Here is a 21,061-nt window from a genome sequence, read left to right as displayed (position 1 = left end):
ATATATTTGTGCAGAGACTAAACAGTACTGACTTCCAAATGAAAGTAAACATTTAACCCTAGAGAAGCAGGCTCCGAGTCTCAAGAGGCTTCTGGAAAGAGGCCAGCTCTCTCTCCTCATTTACATTTCTCAGATGAGGAGAGCTCACACTTTTGACTGTATTTAAACCAATTACCAAATATGCCAATGAATTTTTATAAAGCCATTTATAAATGCAATAGAAATCCACTTTTCATTCCCCTTTATTGCAGTAATTTGTTTTTAAAAGGCCACAATAAAAGCTTTGTGGTAGCAATGGGACAGTCATGTAACGAAGAATAATTTAACATTTAGCCAGGATTAAAAACCCTATAAATAGTACCTCTAACAGCAAGTAATGAATGCAAAGTAAGAGTTTATCAGAAATGAAACTCTTATCATGATCTTCTTCAACTGAAAAGTTGCATCAGAACAAAGCATTGTGATTTTGAAATGAAATTGTCACAAGACTTACATGAACAGTATTCATCTTACCTGTCTGAAACACAAGTTCTTTCCCTCCTACTCCAGCAGCCTCCAGATTAATAAACGCTTTAACTGATTTAGCCCATGGGTGTTGTGTAATGAAACCATGGCTAGCCTTGATAAACAGTAGAGACAATGGACAAAATATGTTTGAAATTATATATGTTTGAAATTATATATGTTTGAAATACCTTCTGATTAACAAAGGAAATTCCAGTTCTGGGAAAATGTTTTGTTGCTCTCTTGGCTTTTTTGCTTAATTAGTTCAAAGTTTATTATGGTACAGACCAGCATCATAAGTTAATAAATGCATATTAAATGTATTTTTATATACATAATATGAAATGTAAAAAGAATAAATGATATTAACAATTCACTAATAAATGTTAAACAGGTCAACTTTTTCATAGTCCGAGAAGAGAATGTACACATTTGAAAGACTGAGTAATATAAATGATTAATCTGGGCAGGCAATAACAATGACATAAAAGATAAAACAGTTTATATATTTTCAGGATGATCTTCTTCCACAGGAGCAGCTTGTTAGAATAGTTTTCCTAACTCAAAGAGGCCAGTGCAATTTTAAATAAGCACTGTCAACTCCTGGGGAATTGTAAACAAACTATTATTTTTTTAATTGCAATATAGTGTTTTCATAAAACACTTGCCCACACATGTGCACCTAATCAAGAGTAAGAACTAAACTGAAGTCTCACGCCCAGTTGGGAAAGGAAAGAAAAAAAAATCTTACTTTTATTCAAGTATCTGTCAAATCCCTCAGTTTTTATACACCTTTGTAGCAATGCTAGTTTCATATTAAAGTATAAAATCTGTGTGTTTACTCCTATTAAAGCATTAAGAATCTACTCACTGCTTTCTTACCTGTAAGATACTTTCTTCAGCCCCATTAAACAGGAATATAACAGACTGTTGCAAAGGTTCAGATGATTTTGAAAGTGTGTGCAATATTTCAAGCATTACAGAACAGCTGATAGCATCATCACTAGCACCTTAAAATAATAAGATATAGAGTATACTAATTTCCTGAGGCTGAAACATAATTATAGATCATTTTTAAAAAATCATATTATAGAAGACTGTCTTTCAGAAATGGATGAACTATCTCCAAAGTGCCTGGATTGATGGGAAACAGAACATTTCAGAATGTTTATTATTTTCAGAACAGAAAATAATAAAATAATATGGGAATTGACCTGAGGTTATGCACAACAGGTTGACGCTTTTATATACCTTTCCATACATATCTCCACAAAATATAAACTACTTAATATAAACAAGTTTAAACAAAGTTTTACTATTCATTATAACAGGAACTGTATTGCATGACTCAACACAGCGAAATTTACAATTACAAACATTTTGATCATTCAGGAAGAATAATGGTAAAAGGAAGAAAATACATGACTTGCAGAGACTTGCAGCATTAATTTCCACTGTGATTTTTTTTTTCCATGTTCTATAGGAGCATTAGGACAATATTCAATAGATTTTGAATTGCCAAAATAAATTCATAAATACTTGCAAAATCTAATCAAATGAATGTTATATCTGTTTTAAGCAATCTAAAATTTATTTAAACAAAATAATATACTGTTCAGACAAACAGTATGCAATTTTAATGTACATGCTGAGAATTAGTTCAACAGAAAAGCTGAAACAGAAGACAAGAACAATTATTTAATATCTCAATTCAATTAGAATGATTCTGAAATAGTTATTGTATTCAATTATGCTACATTTGTTTAAGAATAGAATATTCCCCAAACAGTGTGCTGTGACTATCTTTATGGCTAGAAACACAATGGATTTAAAAATAATTTAATTATTAAATTTACATAACATTTTAATTGTAATGAATCAATGAAGAATTATTTCTGAGTACTAAACAAATAAGTTTTGAAGTGCAATTAAACTTCATCTTTTAAACAGAGAAAAAACACCAATTTTCTGTGAAACATAATTTTTCCTGTAAAATATTTTTGATCTATTTACCTGGAGTATTTGGTAAAGAGTCAAAGTGACAATTCAACATCACAGCATGTTTAGCTCCTCTTCTGGGTTCAAGTTTAACAGCAATATTAGTAATATTGTCATAATAACTGGTGAATCCTCCAATAAAGTTAATACTGAAAGTGCCTGTTGGCCTCTGTATATCTACAGAGATTGTATGGGCATGATTGCTTTTAATTTCAATAGCTTTAATTTGTTTCAAGAGGTAGTCAACAGTGAAAATTTCATTTTCTGGACTTCCAACAGTTCTTGGACCAATTGCAGTAATATTTTCTAAATATTTCCTGTGGGACATATAAAATAAAATATTATAAAATTATAAAATATTTCATATCATAATTCCCAGCAAACACTCCATTAAACAATTTAAGTCCCATTATTACAGAAAAAAAATTTACCCACTTTTTGCTAACAAGAATAGAACTCTATATTTATTGTGTATAGTAAATTTTAAAAGACTCAATTCAAGGTTTAACAAGTTATATCCCAACTAAACTATTTTGGAGTCCTACCAGTATATATGGCACCAGTTGAAAATTACGGACTTAAAACACAGCAATGTATAAATATGGGTGAAATGTACAGCTCTTATAAGTTCTGAGTCTGGCATCAAATTCATTGTTATGTACTATAAAATAATTCTAATAACTTTTTTTCATGCTTTGTAGGTCATGAGGTTCATATGTAACATTCTACTAACTACAAGAAAAAATGTACAAGACTTTAGCCCTACAAAGTACTGTTCATACGCTTATATCTGACCTGCTGATTTCTGTACTTCAGATTTATAAATAAGAATGAAGTCACAATATTGAGTAAACCTACATACTTTTGTGTTGCGTTATCATAAAAGACTATCACATTTCCCAGCCTTCCATCCTTCCGGGGTAGGTAAAATGAGGACCCAGATTGTTGGGGGCAATGTAAATATATATATATACATTGCTTACTGGTGTACACCGCTTAGAGAGTGCTTGCACTTAAAGCGGTATATAAGTCTTATAAATAAATAAATAAATATGCACTGTATTACACATGTGGAGTTATTCATTAGACGGCATCACTAGGGCTAGCTGCCTTAGAAGAGTGAGGAAAATCCTCAGGGACGACTCACACCCTGGTCAGCGCTTCTTTATTCTCCTACCATCGGGCAGGAGATATAGAAGCATAGCCAGCTGCACCAACAGGCTGAAGAACAGTTTCTACCCATGGGCTGTCAGACTCCTGAATGGAAAATAACTCCATGTGTTAAGTCCTGGGAGCGATGGTGAATGAAGAATACACGTTTCTGGAACAGCTCTTTATCGTGCTTATTTCAAACTCCAACAACGAGCAAAGGCACGCAGGCCTCCTTTTATACGTCCCCATTCCCCGGACAAGATGGCAACATTACTAGGCACTTTTCACGCCTTGCGCATGTGCGCTTGGTCGGCGCCACTCAGTCTGGTCCCGGGCAGCTTTTGCAATTGCCCGGGAACCTTGCAATGTTCCGAGCCTGCATTTGCAAGCTCAGGACACAACACCATGTATGATAGGCTTGCGGGGCCAGCGTGTTGTGCAATAAGTTCACATGGTGTAATAAGATTGTGTGTTTGTTGTCACTGTGAGTTGTGTCGGGGGCGTGCACGAAGGGAGGCTTAGCCAATCTCATTGTCCACATGTTGTAGTTTGACAATAAAGGTTAATTTGATTTGAATATAATCCAGGCCCAAAATGTTCTAAAGATAAGGAAATTGTAAAGGTGGGTAAGTCTTTTTTTTTTTTTAATGTTGTTGGACTTTAATTTCTAGTTTCTTGATAAATGAACATGAAATCTGGAACTTGTAGATATTTTTAAACAGGAGCTGAGATATCTGGCTCTTCTTCTAGCAGTATAGATGTAGTCTGCAACCTATCTATATACAGTATAACAGGACTATGTATGCTTTGAAAATTATTTGGAAGGGCTTCAGACTTCACATGAGCACAGAATCTCCCTGCCACTAATTAAAATGGGCTCAACTTTTTTTCTCTCAAGAGAAGACAATGCTGGGAAAAGTGGAAGAAATAAAGAGGACAAGCAGGAACAAGATAGAATGACTCAGTTACATCACTGGAAGATCTGAAGCAGCTTAGGAAGAAAATTTATCCACGTAGTCACTAAGAGTTGATAGCACCTTGATGGCACATAATCCATCAACTTTTTTTTCAGGGTTGCATAGAAATCTGAGAAAAACGACTACTTAATATTTGCTGTCAATATTTCACTTACTGCCTTTTCCCTGTATTAGAAGGCTACAAGGAGAGATCCTTCTTTTAATGGAGCCTGGCTATTTTCTGTTTATGGCATGATCTATCCACGGAACTGTATCTTCACTTGCATTAAAGTGTCCAAGCATTTTTATAGTGTTGTATTCATTCAATATGGGTTTAAGTAACTGTAACAGGATGTTATCATTTTCATTTTACTGTTTTAAATTCTTTTATAACAGGGGTTCCCAAACCCCAGTCCGTGGACCGGTACCGGGCTGCAGCATGCTAGCAACCGGTCCGCACAAATAAGCAAAGCCCCAGCACACAAAACTACGCACTCTCCGGTCTTTCTCCATGGAACCAGTCCCTGGTGCTCAAAAGGTTGGGACCTCTGTTTTATAACATACAATGTTTTCATGATAATTTGTAATGTTAGTTACTGGGAAGATTTGTAACATAATAACAAGAAAAAAGTGAAGGAAATGATTGGTCCATTAGTGAGTGGAAGTGGCAAAAAGGTGACAAGCAACAGGGAGAAAGCAGAACTATTTAACTCGTTTTTTGCATTTGTCTTTACACAAAGGGAAAAAAAGACCAACCTATCAAAAATAGTGCCATAAAAAACAAAATACAAACACAAGTTAAGATAGGCAAGAAAATGGTAAGTGAGCACCTGTCCAGCCTAGATGAGTTCAAATCAACAGGACCAGATGGATTACACCCCAAGGTTCTCAAGGAACTGGCAGATGTGATATCGGAGCCACTGAACTATATTTTTCAAAGATCCTGGAACACAGGGGAACTACCAGAGGACTGGAAAAGAGCTGATGTAGTTCCCATCCTCAAAAAAGGAAAAAAAATGGATCCAGGAAATTACAGACCTATCAGCCTGACCTCAATACCTGGGAAGATCCTGGAAAAGATAATCAAACAACGAATCAACGAACACCTAGAGGCAAACAAAGTCATTACTAAAAGCCAACATGGGTTTGTCAAAAATAGATCATGCCAGACAAATCTTATTTGTCTGTGGGGTAGACAGAATCACCACCAGATGGATCCATAGCTGGCTGACCGGCCGTAGTCAGCGAGTGGTCCTCAATGGAACTGCATCTATATGGAGGGAAGTGTGTAGTGGGGTGCCCCAGGGCTCTGTTCTTGGCCCAGTGCTCTTCAACATCTTCATCAACGATTTGGATGAAGGGATAGATGGGGAACTCATCAAATTTGCAGACGACACCAAGCTGGCAGGATTAGCCAACACTCCAGAAGACAGGCTTAAGATACAGAAGGATCTGGACAGACTTGAACACTGGGCACTAACTAACAAAATGAAATTCAATGGTGAAAAAAGCAAGGTTTACATTTAGGCAAGAAAAACCAAATGCACAAGTACAGCATAGGTGGCACCATGCTCAATAGTAGTAACTGTGAGAGGGACCTCGGAGTCCTAGTAGACAATCACTTAAATACGAGCCAGCAGTGTGCTGCAGCTGCCAAAAAGGCCAACACAGTGCTAGGCTGCATTAACAGAGGGATAGAATCAAGATCACGTGAAGTATTAATACCACTTTACAATGCCTTGGTAAGGCCACACTTGGAATACTGCATCCAGTTTTGGTCACCACGATGTAAAAAAGATGTTGAGACTCTAGAAAGAGCACAGAGAAGAGCAACAAAGATGATTAGGGGACTGGAGGCTAAAACATATAAGGAACGGTTGTTAGAATTGGGTATGTCTAGTTTAACGAAAAGAAGAACAAGGGGGGACATGATAGCAGTCTTCCAATATCTCAGGGGCTGCCATAAAGAAGAGGGAATCAAGCTATTTTCCAAAGCACCTGAAGGCAGGAAAAAGAAGCAATGAGTGGAAACTAATCAAGGAGAGAAGCAACCTAGAAGGGGCGTTGGTCTTACCTGAACGCCTTTTCTCAGTACGGAGATGGATAATCCACGGATGGGTTTTCTCTGTCTGCCTGCTCTTGAGACCAAGTAGCCAAAACTTGACACGCCCCCACTTCCTGTGGAGTCCATTCTTAACGAGGGCGAATTGGCTGATGATTGACGAGGTATTGGCTCTCAGCTCCCTACTAGCGGCCTGCTGGCCTTGGGGTGGGTGTGGATTATCCATCTCCGTACTGAGAAAAGGCGTTCAGGTAAGACCAACGCCCCTTCTCCAGTACAGGAGATGGATAATCCACGGATGGGACGTACCAAAGCCTCACTGTCCCAAGGGGTGGGAAACAGATAAGGCCGGTAGATTGATCTCTGAGACAACTTGCTGGAGGACCCTCCTACCAAAGGAGGCGTCCGCCGATGCAAAGCGGTCTATCTTGTAGTGTTGTATAAACGGGGAAGGCGAGGACCATGTCGCGGCCCTGCAAACTTCCTCGATTGATGTCTGGGTAGCCCATGCCGCCGAAGTTGCAGCGCTTCGGGTGGAATGGGCCATGAGATGACTTGGGGGTGGCAGGGATGATACATTGTAAGCTTCTGCGATACAGCTTCGGATCAACTTCCAATGGTGCCCGCGGAAATTTTCCGCCCCAAGGTGCCCGCTTGGAAGGACACAAATAGGGCCTCCGATTTGCGGAAGGGTTCTGTACGCTTTATATAACGCCGCAAGGCTCTGCGGACGTCCAATGTATGCCACTGCCGCTCCCGGTCATGTGTTGGATTTGGACAGAAGTTTGGGAGAATTACTTCCTGTGTCCTGTGAAAGAGTGAATTCACCTTCGGTATGAAGGAAGGATCTAACCTAAGGACCACCCTGTCCTTGTGGAAAATGCATAGGTCGTTTCTGACTGACAGTGCGGCCAGTTCCGAAATTCGTCTGGCCGATGTGATGGCAATCAGGAACGCCACCTTTAGCAACAGGTGTCGCAAGGAAACGGTCGCCAATGGTTCAAATGGTGACCGAGTGAGTGCGTGAAGGACTCGCGGTAGTTCCCAGGACGGGTACCTGTGAATTACTGGAGGTCTGGTGTTATAGGCGCCCTTGATAAAGGCGCGGATCCTGGGGTGGTGAGCTAAGGGAACCGAATCCGTGCAGGTGAGGAGGGTGGACAAGGCCGCCACTTGCCTGCGGATGGTCGCGGGGGCGAGGCCTCTGTCTAGTCCCTCCAAGAGGTAATCTACTATCTGAGGGATGTAGAGTTTGTGTAAGTCAAACTGCCGTTCCCTGCACCAAAGGCAAAAATTTTTCCAAGTGGAGTCATAAATGCGGTTTGTTGCCGGACGGTGTGAAGCTTGAATTATGGTAATGGCCCCGGGAGAGAATAGTTCCTGTGCCATTATCTGGCGCTCAAGTGCCAGGCGGTCAGTTGTAACCATTGGGGTTCCGGGTGACTGATGGTTCCCTGGTGTAGGGACACTTGATGAGGGGGAATGTTCCATGGGGGTGACTGAGACAGGTTCATCAGGTCGGCGAACCACGGTCTCTGTGGCCAATATGGTGCTACTAGGATCACTTCTGCCCGCTCCTGAATCAGCTTTCGGATGACCGCCGGTATGAGTGGTAGTGGGGGAAAGGCATAAAGCAGACCCTGAGGCCACTGAGTTCTCAGAGCGTCCGTCCCCTCTGCTCGCGGGTTGAAGTAACGAGAGTAAAATCTGGGGAGCTGGGCATTGTCTGATGATGCGAACAGATCGAGGATCGGGTACCCGAACTTGCGGGAGATGTCTAGGAACAAGTTCGGGTGTAGCCCCCACTCCGAAGGGTCCACTGTGGTGCGGCTTAGGAAGTCCGCTTGCTGGTTGTTGACCCCCGATATGTGTTCCGCTTTTAGTGACTTCAGATTGGGCTCTACCCAGCTGAATAGGAGTCGTGACTCTGTCATCAGGGTTTTTGATCTGGTCCCCCCCTGCCGATTGATGTGCGCCTTGGCTGCTACGTTGTCTGTTAGGACTAGAACGTGGTGGCCTCTGATTCTGTCTTTGAATTGTTGCAAGGCTAGGTGGATAGCCCTGAGTTCTAGCCAGTTGATGTTGTTTCTCAGATCCGTGGCGGACCAACGTCCCTGTACAAACTGGGAGTCCAGATGGGCTCCCCAACCATACAGACTGGCGTCTGTAGTGATGGTAACTCTGACTGGTTCCTTGAAGGGTGACCCCTTGGTCACGGCCCGAGAGCACCACCAGCGTAGCGCCCTGCGGATTTGTGCCGTGACCCTGACTAGGTGGTTGGATGCGCTGGTGTTCTGCCGTTGGTAAGGGAGCAGAAACCACTGTAGTTCCCGTAGGTGGAGCCTGGCCCAGGGTACAATGGCTATGGCCGATACCATCTTGCCCAATAATTGGGAAAGTGTTAGTATCGGAACTGAACGCTGCCTGTGAACCCAGCGAGCCAGTTCCCTGATGCCGGCCACCCGCTCTTGGGAGAGATAGACCATACAGTTGGTTGTGTCTATCGTGGCCCCCAGATGCAGCAGCCTGGACGAGGGAACTGTCTGGCTCTTCTGAAAGTTTACTGAGAATCCGTGTAATTGGAGGACGCGAATGACGGTCCTTACGTCCGCCTGAGCTGTCTGTAGGGATGTTGCTTGGATTAGTATGTCGTCTAGGTAACATTGGACGCGTATTGGGATTTTTCTCAGTTTGGCGGCTACCACTGCTAGTATCTTGGTAAATACCCTGGGTGCCGAAGATAGACCGAAGGGGAGAGCTCTGTATTGGAAGTGTTTTCCCCCGTAACAGAAACGTAGGAACCGGCGGTGGTTTGGGTGGATGGGGATGTGAAGGTAGGCTTCCGTGAGGTCTATCGATGCTAGGAAGTCTCCTTCTCTGATGCTTCCCAGGATGGACTGAAGGGATTGCATCTTGAATTTTTTGTATGTGATGTAGCGGTTGAGGTTTTTGAGGTCCAGGATTGCCCTCCATCCTCCTGAAGTCTTTGGAACCACGAAGAGGATGGAGTAAAATCCTCTGCCTCTGTATTCCGCTGGGACCGGTTCTATGGCTTGAATGTCCAACAGGTGTTGGATGGCCTCCTGCATGAGTTTGCGTTTGGTGGGGTTCCTGGAGACCGAGCAGTTAATGAGTCGGTCTGGGGGTGTGACCAGGAACTCCAGGGATAGCCCGGACTGGATGGTTTGTAGTACCCAGTTGTCCATGGAGGTCTGCTCCCACTGGTGGAAGAAGTGAGCTAGTCTTCCTCCAATGGGTAGGTCTATGTAGGAGTCATTTTGTCTTCCGGTACGGACGACCCGTTCCACGAAAGGGTCGTCTTGACTGGTTTTGTTGTCTGGGCTGGAACCCCGGTCTGTCGTAGGGGCGGCCATACGGTTTGTTCTGCCTGGGAGTGAATAGCTTGGGTGCCTGACTGATAGGCGTGGTTGTTGGTTGGCGAAAGGACTGCCTACGAAAGTAAGGTGTGGTACGTCTGTCTGACCTTTTGTTCAAGTGTGCCATGACCTTCCGCTTGTCTTTGTTCTCTACAAGATAGGGGTCCAAGGCCTCCCCAAACAGACCATTGCTTGAGTAAGAGGCGGTTGCTAGCCGCCACTTAGCCTTGTTGTCAGCTTGCCAGTGTTTTAGCCATAGCATTCTCCTGGCAATTATGTTGGATGCTATGGATCTGGATGAAAAAATGGCCGATTGGAGCGTTGCGTCTGCAGCGTATTCCGTGGCTGCTACCATCTTAGCCAGGTCCTGGTGTGTTCGTATGTCCTCCATAGGAACTATGGTTTGTAGTTGTTGCAACCAGATGAGGGTGGCCCGGACAAAAAAGGAGGCCGAGGTGGCTGCTTTGATGGCCCATGCCGCTGTCTGGTGGGTTTTGCGAAAGGCTTGTTCCCACTTTTTGTCATCTGCCTTAAGGGCCTCCACTAGGTCCCCAGCCATGGCTGTCTGGGAGACCAAGGGGGTCCAGGCTTCATCTACTTTAGGTATTTCTAAGGCCTCATTGAGGTCTGTGGCAGTGCTGTATAATTTTTTGTCCGTACCACTCACTGATGGGAAGGAAGCGGGAGAGTCCCATGGCTTCTTGATCCCTTTCAGGAAAATGGCGGGGCAAGGTATATGGTGTTGCGTTGTCACCTTTTCTACGAATACGGGTCTGGATGTGGTGGCCGGTGTCGCTTGCGGCTGAGAAAACTGATCCGTCCCCATGTCCGCAATGGCTGTGGCCTTGCGTAGTATCGTGAGGAAGCGGTTGGGATTAAATAATCCCCCTGAGGGGGGCTCAGGGGGAAGTTCCTCATCCTCTGACATAGAGATCCCAGGTTGATCCTCCTCTTGTGGTGAAGAATAACCACTCATGGAGGACTGGGCCGGGGAGGGGGGTTCCTGAATGCCTGAGGACTCTGAGGGGAGTTCTGAGTGTGGCATGGCTGAGGTGGAGGGCCCCTGGTCGTGGTGGGCGGAGCGCTGTGCTAGGGCTCGGTCCACCACTTTGGTTAATAGGGCCTCTAGCCGTCCATCTGCCCAGATGTCCCCTATGTCATTACCTTTGGGTGTGGTGACCGCAGGTGGAGAGTTGGACTCAGTGGTTGTGCCTGCCGCCGTGGTTGTTGTTGGGCTGATGTAGATGGCGGATCCAGTGGTTGCGGTGTTCCTGGAATGGACCACGCGCTCTGGGTTGATGTGGATGGACCCAATGGTAATTCCATCTCGGTGGCCGCTATTTGAACCAATTCCAATTGGGCCTGCCTCTGTGCTCTGGAGAACTCCTTCTCCAGGGCCTGGTGCCTACGGCTGGCTTGCTTTTCCGCCAACTTGGAGGGCCTCTTGAGCGAGTGTTTTGTCTTCGCTTTGCACTTGCCTGCTGCCTTCTGGTCAGAAGGTGTGTTGCAGCTGTAATTGGGAGATGGAGGGGTCGTGCTCATGGATTGAGGCAACGAGGGTCCCTCCATTCCGCTTGAGCAGTCCCAGAAAAACTGAGAAGACGCTCAGGCAGGCAAGTATTGGCGGGAGCAAAATTGGAACAAGTACCAGGACTGTTCCCCTGATCACCCGACCACAACAAAAATATTCTCTCTGGGCTAAGGTCACGATAGCTGAGGGAGGTACCGAAGGCACGTTTGGAACCACTCTTTGGGTTCCGCCCGGAGGCCTTAGGTGACCAGGCAACGTGCACCAGTAGAAAAAAGAAAAGGGAGGCAAAAAATATCAGTGGCGACCTCAAAAGGATCTGTAGGCCTGACTTAATACACAACAAAAGGTATCAAATGGCGGTCACCTAGAGCGGAATTTATTCTTATTAATATTATTACTATTATACTAATAATAGGAACAATAATGATAATAATAATAATAATAATAATATAATAATAACAACAACAATAACAGTGATGATGATAATATTGTGTGTTCTGCCTTTAGGCCTGTTGGCCTTGCAGTTGCTTAATTTTTAGCTTTAATTAATTAATTTATTTTTTTAATTTTATTTTATTTTTAAATTTATTTATTTATTTTTATTATTATTATATCTTGTCCTATTATTATATGTGTGTATCGGGGGTGGAGCGCTGGCTGTGCGCTCCTATTCCGCCTCTATCAGTGCTTCCAGATATGATGTGGAGCTTCCTTAAGCTCCGTTTGCCTTCCTCTGGCAAGAGATGGTAGCTGCGGCTGCTCAGGGATTTAAATTTGGCGCGCTGGTGACGTTTTAAGGGAATCCCAGTCAGGGATTGCCTTTGTTGCCTGAAAATGGCAACTAAAATGGCGCCCGCGGTTGCCCTGGGCTGCTAGGGAATCTCCGATGATCCGAATTCAAGTTTGAATCCGGACCTGGAGATTGTTATTTTTTCCCCCAATTTGAGGAAAAAATCCCTTGGAAGGTTGGGGAGAAAAGCTCAGCAAGTGGTCTCTGCTGATGCCTTTTCCCCCCCTTTTCCACCTCCAGAGCCCTGGGGCTGGCTGGGATCCCTGGGGAGTTTCCCCCCCCCCCACACCCCCTTTTCCAATTTTAATATAAGATCAGGGATGATCCCAAGGAAAAATTAGTGGTTAGGGAAAAGGTTCAGCAAGTAGTCTCTGCTGATGCCTTCTTCCCCCCCTTTCCACCCCCCAGAGCCCTGGGGCTGGCTGATATCTGTGGGGAAGTTTCCCTCCCCACCAATCCCCTTTTTAATTTTAGGTTTGAGATCAGGACTGATCCCCAGAAAATTTTGTGGTTACATTCCTATAGGTGGCAATTTTTTTGGAAGGGGAAGCCAATTATCAAGGGATAATCAATCAATGGATTTCTTTGTCTAACCTGATAAGCTGAGAGCCACGCCAAAACGAGTCTTCTCGAGCAGAGACCAAGTTAAGAATGGACTCCACAGGAAGTGGGGGCGTGTCAAGTTTTGGCTACTTGGTCTCAAGAGCAGGCAGACAGAGAAAACCCATCCGTGGATTATCCATCTCCTGTACTGGAGAACTAAGAAGAAACTTCCTGACAGTGAGAACAATTAATCAGTGGAACAGCCTGCCTCCAGAAGCAGTAAATGCTCCAACACTGGAAGTTTTTAAGAAGAGACTGGACAGCCATTTGTCCAAAATGGTGTAGGGTTTCCTGCCTGAGCAGGGGGTTGGACTAGATGACCTCCAAGGTCCCTTCTAACTTTACTGCTATTATTATTATAATAAATAGTAAAAAGAAGTATTAATCTGGTTGTAAATTAATTCCCAATTATATTAGTAGGACTCATGATGAAGTATGGTGAGTATGTTCAAGATTCTAGACTCAAAATTAAATTATAATGAAATAAATATGAGTTCATTCCATATAAACACCATTTTGGAAAGATGAGAAATCATTGCTAATTGCACATAGAATGAATATGTTGATGAAAACCAAAAAAAGAGGAAAGCTTAAAAAGATCAAAGATCACAGAAAAATAAATGATAGCTCAATTTTCACTTAAGGGATTATGAAAAAATAATATGTTCTGCATTAGCTACTTTTATTAATATAATCAAAAGAAATGTTTTAATTGGTTTTGTTACTCACCCTTATTTTTAAAGTCAGGAGTAATCTACAAAATAATATTCACAGAAAGCTAGAAAAAATGTTTATTTATACATATGCAGGTTGGTATAAAAATGTGGATACCAAATCTACTTCAGTGTACAGATATAAGAAAGAAATATTCAGAAGATTAAAGAAATGGAAGTAGTACAGAAAAGGGATATGTCACTCCTGCCTTCTCCTGGTTTCATGACTTTCAAAAAAATAAAGATGGGCCTTATTTAAATAATGTAAGAAATAGAAATAGCACTGGACAATAGTATTTAGATTGTTTGTCTATTCAGCATTGCATTAAATTGTCTATAAGGTTTCCATATCAAAAGGTGGCACAATTTAGACCAAAGGTTGAAATAAATCTCAAGTGACCCATACAAAAGTAAACATTAGGTAAGGTGATATTAAAATCTACAAAAGGCTAACATTCACTCAGAGTGATTCATTACTGGTGTGGTTATTCTTTATTCAGGTCACTTCAGGAAAGAGAAAGCTATTCTATATTTAACTGTCTATGTATACCTTGATTCACTCCAAATCAAATATGTTCACCTATATGATGAAGTACTGCTTATTCTCTAAATATCTCTTTTCATTATGCTCATTTTGGCTTCTACAAATGCTCCATGCAAAGTGATACAGATTGACTAATCTTACCTCTCGTCAAATTCTATGCACACGCAATGGGCCTGAGGGAAAATCAGCAGACATTGCTCAAATGAGAATTGTCTAATATCTGTAAATTGCTGAGAATCCATTGGGACTAAGATGGTGTAATAAATGGCATAAATAAATTGCATAAATAAATTGCGGAAATAAACCTCACATACAAACTCTTCAACTTCAAGAGAGAAATGGTTGATTCTGAGCAGCAAATACTATTTCTGTACTTTTTTGATATATTTCTTTATATACTCTCTTCTCCCAAAAAGACTGATCATAGGTCTGTCTGTCTGTCTGTCTCTGTCTCTCTCTCTCTCTCTCTCTCTATTTGCATAGGGATTTCCCATCATTTCATTCCTATAACAACTCTGAAATAAACTGGACTGAAGGAGAGTGACTGTCCCAAATTCATCCTGTGAGTTTCTATGTCTGAATCTTGCTTTTCTTATTCCTAGTAGTCCATCACACTACAGCCCAAACAGAGAATGCAATTAATTTTTCAAAGGGCCATAAAGTAAAAGATGGCTTTTGTACATTCTTTCTTGAATCAAAGTAATAACCAATGGACTTTTACTCTCAGCCCATATTGTTGATGCAGACCAAATCAGAAAACAGAGCCAGGGTTCCACAAATGGAATTTTACTAGTGTAGAGTATAATAATAAAAAAAATCTTTAAATGCCTGCCAATTTCTCTCTGCCCTCTCTTATACCAAACAGACTCAAAGCAGTGTTATTTCAAATTTCTTTCTCATACCTTCTCCATTCCCAGGGTTGAGTTGTCTCTTTATTTTGCCTTATGTGCTCTTGCATCCTTTCCTGAACGTTATCTACAAATTCCTCTATATCTAACTGGAAATGCTAGACTGAGGCCACTATCCTCTTTTACAATATAGACAAGATGTAGAAGCTACAACTGTGATGAAATAAACCAGGAATTCAGGAGAAGCCCAATTTTTTAAATAGTTTATGAAAGACTCTATTGGCCCAAACCTAATTCCCCTCCAAAGATCAACCAGCAAAATTTCACATTTAGCAAAAATGCATGGGAAATGTGAATACCCACGATAATGTTATTATGCATTTAGAAGCAACACTCACTGATTCCAACCATTTTGGAGACAAATGAGGGTGGGGAAGCCATAATTGCTAAATCCACACTAAGAGTGAAGGTGGGAGGAGGCTGAAGATGAAAATCCAGTCTTTGATAATAGAGAAAGAACACAGGATACTGCACACAGGAGTCCTCATAAAAGCTAGTGATGAAAGGCTTCGTATTTATCACACAGGTTGCAGAGTGTAACAGAATGGAATGTGGTGCTATCTTGTACTAGCACTAGTGAAGAAACTGCCAGAATTAGAATAGAATAGAGCTGGAAGAGACCTTGGAGGTCTTCTAGTCCAGCCTCCCCCACCCTCAAGCAGGAGAACCTATACCATCTCAGACAAGTGACTGTCCAGTTTCTTCTTAAAACTCTCCAGTGATGGAGCACCCACGATTTCTGAAGGCAAGCTGTTCCACTCGTTAATTGTCCTCACTGTCAGAAAGTTTCTCCTTAATTCTAGGTTGCTTCTCTCTTTGATCAGTTTCCAACCATTGTTTCTTTTCCTGCCCTCTAGTGCTTTGGTGAATAACGCGACCCCCTCTTCTTTGTGGCAGCCCCTCAAATACTGGAACACTGCTATCATGTCTCCCCTATTTTTTTCTTTAGAGTAGCTAGCCAAACCCAAGTCCCGCAGCCGTTCTTCGTATGTTTTAGTTTCCAGGCCTTGGATCATCTTAGTTGCTCTTCTCCGAATTTTTTCCAAACTCTCAACATTAATTAAGCTCACGCGAAAGTAAAGTTCAGGTACCACGTGTATAACAACAACAACAACAACAAAATAATAATAAATCACTCGGGTCGGATCAGGTGTTTCTTATTCCAAGCGGATAAGTTACTCGTACTCTTTATTGAATGAATGAATGAAATATTAAATAAATAAATATTAAATAAAGAGTACGAGTAATTTATCCGCTTGGAATAAGAAGCACCTGATCCGAGTGATTTAAAGTTTATTTGCACCTGGGCGTAGGGGAGGCGGGAGAGCGGCAGAGCGGCGCTGTCAATTACCTGGCGCGCGGGGCGTTGAATTCCGAGGGGTCGCTCGTCCCCGTCAGCAACTGCTGGAAGGACATCTGCACGAGCCCGCGAAGACCCAGCAAGTAGAGCAGCAGCACGAGAGCCGTCAGCAGCTCCGGCAGGAGGCTCGCACCTCGCCGTGCCTGCTTTTTCTTGCTGTCCCACTCATCTTCCTCCTTTTCCCAGCGTTGCTTTTGCGGCTCCTGCTGCTGCTGCTGCTTGTGGTGGTGGTGGTAGTGGTTATTATTCTGCAGTGACGATGCCTGGCTCCGGAGGCGCCTCACCGCATTTACCGCCGGCGCCGAACTCCGCTCCATCTAATCCCGGTCCTTGCTGAAGATCCCGTCGGGACCGCCGTGGTATCCAGCCTACGGAAGCGAGAAAGGTCCAAAACCTCCTTGCCGCGATCAGTCATCCCACTCCTCCCCTTCTCCTTTGCGAGGGGGAGGGAGAAGAGGAGGACCTTCCTCCGATCTGCCAATCGCCGGGGTCGCGGTTCAGAAAGCTGATGAGGCTCCGGAAAAGGGGCGGGCCGAGAAGGAAGGAACCTGAGAGGCTCCTCCTTTCTTTTCGTTCCCCTGTCTTTTTCTCTTCGCCCTCCAGGTGGTCTTTCCTCGCTGCCCTCACCTTTTTTCTCCTCTCCTCACTCGCTCTGAAACGCCCCCTCCCACCTCCCCCAGGTTTCTCTCTCTCTCTCTCTCTCTCTCTCTCTCTCTCTCTCTCTTTCCCCTTTCTCCTACCCCCCCACCCCTGTCACGCACCTACAGTATTTACAACCCCTTTCCTACCTCCCCATGCACCCCATATCCAAGAATGGCGGCGGCTGCGGCAGGAGCAGCGCACCCTCCTTTTCGTTCTGTTCGCTGCCTCTTTTTCCTCTGCCTTGGCGCTTCTTTCTATTCTTCTCGTTGTGTGAATGAATTATTTTTGAACGGTGTATGAAACTACACAGTGTGTCCAGAAAACAGGTCCAAAAAGAGACAAAACAACAAAAAGTAAAAAGGAAACAAACAAAAAACCCGAACACCACATTGCTAGCAGTCAACACTCAGTTAAATGGGTTCTCGCTGCTCTCTCAGCTTCCTTGTTTTCTTGCAGATGTTTCATTACCCAAACTAGGTAACATCAGTGCTAGTGGATGTTACTTACCCATTAGCACTGATGATGTTACCTAGTTTGGCTAAGAAATGTCTGCAAGAAAACAAGGAAGCTCAGAGAGCACCAAGTATCCCTCATGTCAACCCTGAGCTACAAATACTTTCCTTTATTGGTATGAGATAAGTAGGGATGAACACCAGCCAATCAACCCCAAACAAACAGTAACCAACAGTCTAATCAAGGAACTACCAAGGAGAAAACAGTACCTTCACCAACTCTGACAGGGCAAACTTCTGTCTATAAAAAGAGAGCAAACCCCCATTGCCTTCTAGCATTGAAGATGGAATCCAGCCATGTAACCTGCAAGAAAACAACCCAGCTTAGAGAGTACTAAGGACTCCACAGTCAAGAAACACTTTGGTTCACCAGCCTCCAGGACAGGTGTTTTCTTACTAGTTCCTCAAACGTGCAGAGGTTTAAAATCCTTACCAAATAGTAAATCCATCTGTGATGATAGATTACAAGTAGTCCTCGTCTTACAACCATTCGTTTAGCTACTGTTCAAAGGTACAATGGCACAAGAAAAAGTGACTTACAACTGCTATTTGCACTTATAACTCTTACAGTATCCCCATGGTCACATGATCAAAATTCAAGCACATATTTAGGATGGTTGTCCTGACCTTGGGTCATGTGATCACCATTTGTGACCTTCCCAGGTACAATAGCTTCTGACAAACAAAGTCAATGGGGAAGCCAGTTTTGCATAACAACTGTTATTAATATCGGCTTGTGATTCACTTAACCATCATGTTAAAAGAAGGTCGTAAAACTGGGTGTAACTCACTTAATAATTGCTTTGCTTAACGACAGAAACTCTGGTCTCAATTGTGGTCATAAGTGAAGGACTACCTGTACAGAAAGTTTCTTGAGACCCAGAACACGAAAACCTCACTCAGTACCTCAGTACGCTGATGTAATACTGTAGGGCTACTTCATAAGCTGCATTAGTTACCAGTGGGTTTCTAAGTGCAATTCAAAGTGTTGGGGTAATTTATAATATCCTTCATGGCACAGAGCTTGGATATCTGCAGGACTGCCCTTCCCCAATTAGCTTTGCCCATCTCATAAGATTTAACAAGCTTGGTCAGTATGGGTCAAGTCCCAATAAAGCAATGTCATCTGATGGCGGCACTTTTTTTCCATTGCCATGCCTGCTCAGTAGAGTACTGTACAGTAATTCCCTCTTCCTACTCCTCTCAGTTCCTTAATGGCCCCAACCTTGTCGACTTTTAGAAAGGCACTTCAGATCTGGGTTAGGATAGTAGGTATGGACCCTACTAATCACCTTGTCTGGTGGGTGAAACTGACATTTGCTGAATAAATAATATTTGGTGTTGTTTTCCCCATCAGTGCAGCTGCCTTTTATTGTTATTGCTTTAATCATTTAAATATCTGTAGGTCATCCAGACACAGGAAAGTGGGTATCTTAGAAAAAGGCTCTTGAGAATATCTCCTGGCTAGTGCCATGTCCCTACAGTCTTCATTTTCAATATCTGAAAGCAGGGAATCAGGACAATGGAAAGACTTCTTTTCCACTGCCTATTGATTTTTTTTCTAGATCTAGTTGGCTGATTGCAAGAAACACATGGAGGTTATCCTGTATGGACCATCTCAAATCACTTGGTTAACTGGTCATGCTAATTCAGAAGGAACATACTATATAAGAAGAACACTGCTGGATACATAATACGTCTTCTTCAGTTATGCTCCCTATTGGTATTTAGAGGGATAATCAAACACTGTTTCTAGCTGACTTTGGCTCATTGAGAAAGCAAATCAACGGGACATAGGGATGGTCCTTGAGGTATGATCCTGGTGGAGCCTGCCCATTAGAGTCAGAAGTCATAAAATGCACCAGATTCATATTTATAACATATTAACCTTGCTGATAAATGGATCATTATGTGAACAAAGGTTGGGCTTGCTGCTTGCTTCACCTCTGGAGGAACCACTTCCGCCCCCTCATCACTGTTCTGGCAAGATGAGGCAGCCCTTCACCTCTGAACTGCAATGCCTCCAGGCAGATGCCCAGACTTAAATTGGGGCGGGGTGTGTGTGTGTGAATTTGTAGAGCTCCCCAGTTTGGACCCTCTGGAGGATACTGCTACCGCCTGCCCATCAGCTGTTCTACAAGCAGTTTACAGTAGTACACACTAATCTTGAAAGCAAAAGCAAATAAACCTAGTATTGTAGAATGATAAAGAACTTTACAATACCTTTACTTTCTGTATGTTTGCTAGCATTTCTGCAGTAATCCCAAACTACATGTAAACAAAGACAAACACAGTACTGTAGAATGCAAAGGGATTTTATGCAAACAATTTCAAAATATGTGCAAACAAATAATACAATCGAATGCAAAGGAACTTTACAGTACCAAATATACTTTCTGTAGATGCTGGCTAGTATTTCTGCAAGCAATATCAAGGCAAACATAAGCAAACACAGTAATGAAAAAAACTTTATCTTTGTAAAGAACTTATAAACAAATACATACTTCAATGAAAAAGAAAATTTTAAAGTACTTAACAAGGGCAACTATAGCACTCCAGTCCTCAAGACAACAGCAAGGAAAGATGCAACAAGGGCAGCAAGGAGAGATTCACTTCTCTAGTCCTTCAGATGGCAGCAATGAGGAGGGGAAAAAAAAGCATGCCAGCTGCAATGTCTCCAGATCTTAGTTGGTAACTGTGACCAGGGCAGAAAAAACTGTGCATGACCATGTGGATCACGGAAAACGCTTGCCATAACCTCGGGCGACTTCTGAGTCCAAAAGGGAAGTCACAGGATTAAAAATGGCTGCCGCTTCAGGAGTGACTAAATCCAGGTCACATGCAGAGCCTCTTGTTGGTTGCAATTTTGAACCCCTGTTGTAAGTCCACTTTTAGGGTGCATTTGTAACAATGAGCAATCATCAAACGACCTGTCGTACTTCCAGAATTATCTGTATTTATATGGGAAGTTATTGAGATATCCCGGGCGGTAGGCTAGACTTGGAATTAAAAATATCCTAGGAGACCTGGCAAATCAAGTAAACTAAACCAAATGAAACTTAAAAGCCTTTATATGTATTCTATTTGATGCTAGGGACAGGTAGTCCTCATCTTACAACAGTTCATTTAGTGACCACTTGAAGTTACAATGGCACTGAAAAAAGTGACATGGCCATTTTTCACACTTATGAATGTTGCAGCATCCCCACGGTCACATGATTTACATTCAAATGCTAGACAACTGGTTCATATTTATGACAGTTGCAGTATCCCAGAGTCATGTGATCAGTTTTTGTGACCTTCTGACAAGCAAAGTCAATGGGGAATCCAGATTTACTTAAGAACCGTGTTACTAATTTAACAACTGCAGTGATCCACTTAACAAATGTAGCAAGAAAAGTCATAAAAT

At 42.7% G+C, this 21,061-nt stretch overlaps 1 protein-coding gene across 1 annotated transcript in view; it reads right to left on the bottom strand.

Moving 5' to 3' along the window:
- ERMP1 (endoplasmic reticulum metallopeptidase 1) overlaps positions 1 to 16,916 on the bottom strand; it is a 48,557-nt gene extending 31,641 nt beyond the window's left edge. Inside the window, exons 1-4 of the mRNA XM_039356170.1 lie at positions 16,490 to 16,916; positions 2,518 to 2,819; positions 1,387 to 1,514; positions 514 to 619 (exon numbers count right to left, since the gene is read on the bottom strand). Coding sequence (XP_039212104.1) covers positions 514 to 619; positions 1,387 to 1,514; positions 2,518 to 2,819; positions 16,490 to 16,815 — 862 coding nt within the window. The 5' untranslated portion in view covers positions 16,816 to 16,916. The remainder of the gene's footprint in view (positions 1 to 513; positions 620 to 1,386; positions 1,515 to 2,517; positions 2,820 to 16,489) is intronic.
- Positions 16,917 to 21,061: the final 4,145 nt, after the last annotated feature.

Source organism: Crotalus tigris, unplaced genomic scaffold (genome assembly GCF_016545835.1).
Source record: "Crotalus tigris isolate CLP2741 ecotype Arizona unplaced genomic scaffold, ASM1654583v1 scf7180000018786.1720131, whole genome shotgun sequence".
Taxonomy (NCBI): domain Eukaryota; kingdom Metazoa; phylum Chordata; class Lepidosauria; order Squamata; family Viperidae; genus Crotalus; species Crotalus tigris.
The sequence above is the reverse complement of the archived record's forward strand: the minus strand, read 5'-3'. Positions and strand labels throughout refer to the sequence as shown.